At 56.5% G+C, this 8,926-nt stretch overlaps 1 protein-coding gene across 1 annotated transcript in view; it reads left to right on the top strand.

Annotated features, from left to right (window-relative positions):
- The first annotated feature begins 5,757 nt into the window (after positions 1 to 5,757).
- Positions 5,758 to 8,926, top strand: part of mfhas1 (multifunctional ROCO family signaling regulator 1) — an 8,016-nt gene continuing 4,847 nt past the window's right edge. Inside the window, 3 exon segments of the mRNA XM_080509832.1 lie at positions 5,758 to 8,451; positions 8,489 to 8,698; positions 8,700 to 8,926. The exon segment at positions 8,700 to 8,926 is cut by the window's right edge and continues 113 nt beyond it. Of these exon segments, the coding sequence (XP_080365958.1) occupies positions 5,869 to 8,451; positions 8,489 to 8,698; positions 8,700 to 8,926 (3,020 nt within the window). The 5' untranslated portion in view covers positions 5,758 to 5,868.

Here is an 8,926-nt window from a genome sequence, read left to right as displayed (position 1 = left end):
CTTGGCTGCTGCACTGGAACCTGGGTTCTGCTTGGCTGCTGCACTGGAACCTGGGTGTTGTTCAGCTGTTGCACTGGAGCCTGAACCTGGGTTCTGCTTGGCTGCTGCACTGGAGCCTGGGTGTTGTTCGGCTGCTGCACTGGAGCCTGGGTGTTGTTCGGCTGCTGCACTGGAGCCTGGGTGTTGTTCGGCTGCTGCACTGGAGCCTGGGTGTTGTTCGGCTGCTGCACTGGAGCCTGGGTGTTGTTCGGCTGCTGCACTGGAGCCTGGCTGCTGCTGGGCTGAAATTTGAAGTAGAGAAACAGAAGAAAGACAGTGAACATCCACAGAAGCTCACAGGGAGGAAGAAGGCCGACATCTTGACTTCTTCAGAATCCAGGAAACGTCTAAGTTGGACTTGTTTGGTTTCATGTCAAAAAAAGTTCTAATGCAGATTTTGGCTTCAATTTCTTTCACAGAAACATGGTGCTTTACTTCAGAGACACAGTTTCAGTGTCAGTATTCCTGGAGTAAAGTTTCAGGCCACATTTCCATACTTATTGTCAGGAGTGCACCAAATAAATGACATTTGATCGAGCAAATCAGAGGGTCTGAGTGGATTCTGAAGGAGTCAAGGTAAACAGACTGTACATACACAACTCTAAAAGGTAGTACTAGATCAGAAGGCTCTGTTGCAGTATGTTGTACCCCATTGTTTATTTAATGGGGCTTTACTGTACTTACTGCATTCATAGTACTGGTCTAGATTCTACCCAGATCTAATATTGAATTTATAAGTTGTATTTCCAAATAATTGTTCAACTCTGATCATTTAAATCCTAGAATTAAAGACACTTACCTGTGGGTAGTAGTACGGCGGCGCCTGTGGGTAGTAGTACGGCGGCGCCTGTGGGTAGTAGTACGGCGGCGCCTGTGGGTAGTAGTATTGTGGCACCGGCGGGATGAAGTACTGAGGTACCGGCGGGATGAAATACTGAGGTGCCGGCGGGATGAAGTACTGAGGTGCCGGCGGGATGAAGTACTGAGGTACCGGCGGGATGAAGTACTGAGGTGCCGGCGGGATGAAGTACTGAGGTGCCGGCGGGATATAACATTGGCTAGGCTGTGGGTTCACGGACGACATGGTTGGTTTCTTGGTGGAAAAATGTAAAGGTCTGGAACTTTGAAAATCGCTTTTAGCTCTCGTCACTTGAATCTCTTGAATGATGTGTAAAGTGATGAGCTGCCTGGTTATTTATAGTCTGGGAGATGAAAGGAGAGCAGAGGAGATGACTTCATAGCAACGAGAGGAGATGTAAGGAGAGCAGGGGAGATGAAAGGAGAGCAGAGGAGATGACTTCATAGCACCGAGAGGAGATGTAAGGAGAGCAGGGGAGATGAAAGGAGAGCAGAGGAGATGGCTTCGTAGCAACAAGAGGAGATGAAAGGAGAGTAGAGGCGATGGCTTCATAGCAACAAGAGGAGATCAGAGGAGAGGAGAGCAGTGTTGGTTGCCATGGAGACACTCCATTTCATCACCAGGGTTGGGAGGGTTACTTGAAAAAATGCAATCCATTACAGTACCTGAGTTACTTTTAGTTACTTTTGGATTACTTCACCAGCAAACATAAAAAGCAAAGACAAGAAACAATAGAGTGTCGTCGGCCCAGTGTGTCGACACGTCTTATACACCAACTGCACTGAACAGAACAAGTGTTGGACTAAATCAAAACTCGGGAACCAATCAGGTGTCGAACACTGATTTTATTAAAGAGTCAAAACCACAATACAAATAAAGCTTCTAATTATTCAAGTGTTCGTCCTCAAAACTATTTCTGTTGAAGAAAATGAGCTCTTCTCTTTCAAAACACTTTCAAATCTCTCTCTCTCTCTCTCTCGTCCCGTTTCCTCGGCAACATGAATCCCTGATTGATAATAACTGAACAACCTGCTACTAAAAAAAAAAGAAAAAGTTATGGCGCGTCGCCTCAATCAATCCCTAAAACATGAGCTCGTCTAAACGTAGGGAGAAGGTCTTCCTACCATCATAACCAGTACTAGCATTGCCCGGTTACTAGCAGGTTATGAGCTGATAAGACTAGTTGACAGACTCGGTTCTCCACACGGGATCCCAGTGGGCCTGGAGCTCACCTGGACCTCTGGTTCTCAGCTGGAAAACCCGAGTCCAGAACTTGTGATGCTCATCGGAGCAACATTAAACACAAGGGCAGGTTAGCTTCAGGCTAATGTAGCAGCTTTTCCTCTGTGTGTTGGGGGAGTTTTGTGTGTGTGTGTGTGTGTGTGTGTGTGTGTGTGTGTGTGTGTGTGTGTGTGTGTGTGTGTGTGTGTGTGTGGTTTCATTACAAACACAGACAACGGCACCAACTAGTGGCCCTTCCTTTAACCCCTACAAGTAATGGAATCAAAGTGCGTCATTTTGCCCAGAAGGGCAGATCTCCAACACACATACCGACAAGTATGAACACACACACACACACACACACACACACACACACACACACACACACACACACACACACACACACACACACACACACACACACACACACACACACACACACACACACACACACACAAAGAAACAAAGTGGGCGGAGCCTCTTGGGGATCGGCCAGGTAAACGTGTTGCTGCAGTGACGGATAAACAGCTGACTGTTTGTGCGACGCCAAAAGGTAACTTTATCTGTGTAGTAACTGATTACTCCTAATGTGTCTGAGTTTCAATCCGTCTGTTTCAATCCGTCTGTTTCAATCCGTCTGTTTCATTACGTCTGTTTCATTACGTCTGTTTCAATCCGTCTGTTTCAATTTGTCTGTTTCATTACGTCTGTTTCAATCCCTCTGTTTCAATTTGTCTGTTTCAATCCGTCTGTTTCAATTTGTCTGTTTCATTACGTCTGTTTCAATCCGTCTGTTTCATTACGTCTGTTTCAATCCGTCTGTTTCAATCCGTCTGTTTCAATTCGTCTATTTCAATCCGTCTGTTTCAATTTGTCTGTTTCATTACGTCTGTTTCAATCCCTCTGTTTCAATCCGTCTGTTTCAATCCGTCTGTTTCAATCCGTCTGTTTCATTACGTCTGTTTCAATCCGTCTGTTTCAATCCGTCTGTTTTAATCCGTCTGTTTCAATCCGTCTGTTTCAATCCGTCTGTTTTAATCCGTCTGTTTCAATCCGTCTGTTTCAATCCGTCTGTTTCAATCCGTCTGTTTCAATCCGTCTGTTTCAATCCGTCTGTTTCAATCCGTCTGTTTCAATTCGTCTGTTTCAATCCGTCTGTTTCATTACGTCTGTTTCATTACGTCTGTTTCAATCCGTCTGTTTCAATTCGTCTGTTTCATTACGTCTGTTTCATTACGTCTGTTTCAATCCGTCTGTTTCAATCCGTCTGTTTCAATCCGTCTGTTTCAATTCGTCTGTTTCATTACGTCTGTTTCATTACGTCTGTTTCAATCCGTCTGTTTCAATCCGTCTGTTTCAATCCGTCTGTTTCATTACGTCTGTTTCATTACGTCTGTTTCAATCCGTCTGTTTCAATCCGTCTGTTTCAATCTGTCTGTTTCATTACGTCTGTTTCAATCCGTCTGTTTCAATCTGTCTGTTTCAATTCGTCTGTTTCAATCCGTCTGTTTCAATCCGTCTGTTTCAATCCGTCTGTTTCAATTCGTCTGTTTCATTACGTCTGTTTCATTACGTCTGTTTCATTACGTCTGTTTCATTACGTCTGTTTCATTACGTCTGTTTCAATCCGTCTGTTTCAATCCGTCTGTTTCATTACGTCTGTTTCATTACGTCTGTTTCAATCCGTCTGTTTCAATCCGTCTGTTTCAATCTGTCTGTTTCATTACGTCTGTTTCAATCCGTCTGTTTCAATCTGTCTGTTTCAATTCGTCTGTTTCATTACGTCTGTTTCAATCCATCTGTTTCAACCGTCTGTTTCAATTTGTCTGTTTCAATTCGTCTGTTTCAATTCGTCTGTTTTAATCCGTCTGTTTCATTACGTCTGTTTCAATTTGTCTGTTTCAATTTGTCTGTTTCAATTCGTCTGTTTCAATCCGTCTGCTTCAATCCGTCTGTTTCATTCCGTCTGTGTTTCATTACGTCTGTTTCAATCCGTCTGTTTCAACCCGTCTATTTCATTACGTCTGTGTTTCAGTCACAGGGGGTCCGGCCGACGTTCCGCCAAAGAGGATCTGAGTCCGTTGGAGTTGGAAACCGATCCGATCGTTTACTTTTGAGGTCCGCCTCCCCACCCGAGCGGCAACCCGATGCAAGAGCTGTCCAGATGCGGGTCGCTGTTTGTGTCACAGTACGAAGAGCGTGAAGAGACGATGAGGAGGATGGTGGCGAATCTTCACGGCATCGTGGCGGAGATCAGCGACACCCAGCAGAATCTTCAGAGGAGGACAATCGGCGGAATTACTGTCGGTATTCTACTTGGTTTGCTAGCAATGGTTGCCGCTGGAGACACAAAAGGGTGGAGTTTAGCCATTTTCGGAGTCGTTGCTTTCTTTGGGCTGATCGCTGCTCTGGTGGTCGTGATGATCGGGATGCGGGATGAGTGGAGGCTTGTGAAGCGCATGAAGGAACCATGGCTCAGCTTCCAGGAGACCATCACACCGCTGACCGCTTCGCTGGAAACCGTGAAGGCGTCGTCCGGAACGCTCCGAAGGCAAACTGACGGAGACATAAAGTTCATCCGCCTGGAGACGGACATCCTGGAGATCTTCCTCATCGTCAGGAAACTTACGTCTGCGGTGGCGAGTGACGCCGTTTACAAGGTAGCGTGGGAAAGTAGGCGGCTTTTAGATGAGCTCCGGTGGATGAAACGAGAACTTCAGACGTTTCATGTTGCGCCGCGCCGCTAGCGGCCTGGTGACCGACCGAACTCGGGCGACGGTTTTGGAATCGGCAGCACCAACTGGAACGCTACGACCCGGGACTGGGATATACTATCTGAGATTCCTGCTTCAATTATGTGAACCCCACCGACGTGTAAACACACACACACACACACACACACACACAATGTTTAACCGGCTTTGTTGTAACTGTGTATGAAAATGTAACCGCCTACTTTAACTTTGAATAAAACGGGGCAGAGAAATGAAGATCTTTGCAGATCGGTGAACTTCAGCTCCTGAGGTGATTCATTTCTCTTCCTTGTACAAGCTGACTGATTGTTTGGACTCTTTATTGCTCTCCATCCTGGGGTCGTCTCTCTTCTCTCATTCTTGCAGGTTTTATACCTAACAGTGAGGAACCTCCATGTGAGGAACCTCCACGGCGCTGTACTGACTCGTGTTGGCCACCAGGTGGAGCCACAGCCCTTCAACCTGGAGACAAACAATAAGAAATGCAAAGTAATCTGAGTACAGTTGATCTTTTCAGGCTCATTTGAAACTTTTTTAGGAAGAAATATTTCTGTGTTTTGAGTTTTTGGTGGAAACTTGATGTTTCTGATCCCGAGGAGTGAATGTTGGTGAGGAGGAGTTCACTTTCTCCTCTGCTGGAGGAGGAGGAGGAGGAGGAGGAGGAGGAAGAGGAGGAGGAGTCCTCCGGCCCTGACGCAGCGAGCGGCTGCTCCCCGGCTCCACTCGCCGCCCCGACGCGCACCGAAGCCGCACACAGTGTCGGATCCGCCCGCACGACATGAGTCCCGGAGAGCCGAGCGGGCTGCGGCCGCGGCCCGGAGCGTCCTGCCGGGGCTGAAGGCCGGAGCACAGGCCCGGGGCGTCGCGGTGGAGGAGTCCGGGGGAAGGGGGTGGGTGGGAGAGGAGGACGATGCCTCCGCGGCGGCCGCCGCCTCCGACCCTTTCCCGACGCCGCGCGGCTCCGCGGGCCGCTGAGCTCCGCTCCGCAGGACAAGCATGAAGGGCCTGCATGAAAACAAGGAGCAGGAGGAGGAGGAGCAGCAGGAGGAGGAGCAGCAGGAGCTCCGGGAGGCGCACCGGGGCTCCGGCCGCTGCGCCACCGACGAGCAGAACCTGCGCACGGCGCGGCTGTGGCGCGATGCCGCCCTGCGCTCCCGGAAGCTCCGCAGCGACCTGCGCCAGCTCACCCTCTGCTCCAAGGACAACCGCATCGTCCTGCCGGAGGACATCGCCGAGGTGGAGGCGCTCAACCTGGGCAACAACTGCCTGCAGGAGCTGCCCGACGCGCTGGCCTCCGCCCTGGGCGGCCTGCGCGTCCTGGTGCTCCGCAGGAACAGGTTCTCCGCCCTGCCGCGGGCGGTGCTGGAGCTGCGGCAGCTGCAGGAGCTGGACCTGAGCCACAACCTGCTGCGGGGCCTCGGGGACGGCGTGGGCCGTCTGGGGGCGCTGAAGAAGCTCTGCGTCAGCCACAACCGCATCCAGCAGCTGCCCGCCCAGGTGGGCGCGCTGCGGGCGCTGGAGGAGCTGGACGTCAGCTTCAACGAGCTGCGCGACCTGCCGGCCTCCTTCTCGGGCCTCGGCCGCCTGCGCGCCCTGGACGCCGACCACAACCGGCTGGGCCGCTTCCCCGCCGAGATCCTGGCCCTGGGCGAGCTGGAGGAGCTGGACTGCTCCGGCAACCGCTTCCAGGCGCTGCCGGCCGACGTGACGTCGCTGCGCTCCGCCAAGGTCCTGTGGCTGAGCAGCCTGCGCGTGCCGGCGCTGCCGGAGGGCTTCTGCCGCCTGCGGCGTCTGGAGAGCCTGATGCTGGACGGGAACCGGCTGGCCGCGCTGCCGCCGGCCTTCGGCGGCCTGCAGCGGCTGAAGATGCTCAACCTGTCGTCCAACGAGTTCCGCGACTTCCCGCGCGCCGTCCTGGGCATCGCCGGCCTGGAGGAGCTGTACCTGAGCCGCAACCGGCTGACCCGCGTGCCCGAGGAGATCGGGCGTCTGGCGGGGCTGGTCAACCTGTGGCTGGACAACAACGGCATCGCCTCGCTGCCCGACGCCATCGTGGAGCTGGGGAGGCTGGAGGAGCTGGTGCTGCAGGGGAACCAGATCGCCGTGCTGCCCGACGACTTCGGGCGGCTGTCGCGGGTGAACATCTGGAAGGTGAAGGACAACCCGCTGGTGCAGCCGCCCTACGAGGTGTGCATGCGGGGCATCCCGTCCATCGCGCTCTACCAGAAGGAGCTGGCGCAGTCGCGGCTCGCCGTCCGGCCGCGGCTCAAGCTGGTGCTGATGGGGCGCAGCGGCGCCGGGAAGACCCGGCTGAGGCGGAGCCTGGTGGCCACCGACGCCCCCGACCCCTCCCCCGACCCCGACCCCCCGGGAACCAAAGGCATCGAGGTCACGCCCTGGGTGGCGGACGCCGACCGCCACCTCACCTTCCTGGTGTACGACCTGTCCGGGAAGCCGCACTACGACCTCATCACGCCCTTCTTCCTGTCGCCCGGCGCCCTCTACGTCCTCGCCGTCAACATGAAGACGTACTCGCCGGGGGGCTTCCACGCCCACGTGGGCCACTTCCTCCGCCTGCTGTGCGCCCGGGTGCCGCACGCCGTGGTGTGCCTGGTGGGCACGCACGCCGACCAGTGCGGCGAGGCGGAGCTGGAGGAGAAGGCGCTGGACGTGCACCGGCAGATCGGCGCGCAGGAGCGCCGCGACGTGCGGCGCCTGCGCGACCTGGCGCGGCAGGTGGACGGCGCCCTGGAGCGGGGCCGCGGCGCCCGCGCCGCCAGCCCCGGCGCCGCCTTCTACGGCGTCTCCGACCGGAACCTGCGGCGCCGCAAGGCCCAGCTGCAGTACCTGCTGAACCGCCGGCCGCAGGTGCTGTCGCCCGTCCTGAGCGTCGGCGCCGGGGCGGCGGCCGGCGGCGTGCGGCGGCTGCGGGACAAGCTGGCGTCGGTGGCGGCCAGCCGCGACATCTTCCCCGACCTGCACCGCGTCCTGCCGCGGTCCTGGCACACGCTGGAGGAGCTGCACCTGACGCCGGGGGCCCTGTGGCTGTCCTGGTGGGACTCGGCGCGGCTGGGCCTGCAGGCCGGCCTTACCGAGGACCGGCTGCAAGGCGCCCTGTCCTACCTGCACCAGAGCGGCAAGCTGCTGTACTTCGAGGACAGCCGCGCCCTCGGCGACTACGTCTTCCACAACCTGCCGCGCCTCATCGCCGTCCTCGACGTCTTCTTCCAGCGGGACGAGGCGGCGCTGCTGGGGCGCCTGCTGGCCGGCGGCGAGCGCGGCGACAAGGGGCGGGCGGGGGGCGAGGACGAGAAGGAGGACGAGAGGGAGGGCGAGGAGGAGGACGAGGGCGCGCGGGCCAGCCGCCTGCGGCGCCACGTGGACGGCTTCCTGCGCCACGGCGTGCTGCCGGCCGACGTCATCCGCCTGCTGCTGCGGCCGCTGGTGCAGACGCCGCAGGACCTGCAGCTCATCCTGGAGCTGCTGGAGAAGATGGGCGTGTGCTACTGCGTCAACAAGCCGCGCGGCAAGGCGCTCAACGCCGCCGCCGCCGCCCGCCACCGCCACCGCCTGCTACAAGTTCCCTAGCTGCGTGGGCGGCGGCGGCGGCGAGGAGCCCAGAATGGAGGAGCTTGAAGGCGGGAGCCCGCCGCCACCCGACGGGGACTCGCCGCTGGGCGGAGCTTCGTCGTTGGGCGGAGCCTCGCCGTTGGGCGGAGCCTCGCCGTTGGGCGGAGCTTCGCCGTTGGGCGTGGCCTCGCCGCCGGCCGGCCCCGCCTTCTCCGTGGAGCAGCTGCACATCCGGTACAGCTTCCCCTCGCTCTTCCCCCCCCGGACTCTTCGCGCGGTTCAGCGCGCGCATCAACCGCCACGTGGTGCGGCGCGCCGACGGGCGCCACCAGACCGTGGCCTACCGGGGCAAGGTGCCGGTGGTCGTCAGCTACCGGCCCGGCGGCGGCGGCGGCGGCGGGTGGCCGAATTGCGACACGCTGTCCGTCGCCAGCCGCGCCTCGCTGCCCAACATCTGGACGGCGTGGCAGGCCGTCACGCCGCT

This window comes from Blennius ocellaris, assembly GCF_963422515.1.
Source record: "Blennius ocellaris genome assembly, chromosome: 15".
Taxonomy (NCBI): domain Eukaryota; kingdom Metazoa; phylum Chordata; class Actinopteri; order Blenniiformes; family Blenniidae; genus Blennius; species Blennius ocellaris.
This window is presented reverse-complemented; position numbering and strand designations above follow the sequence as displayed.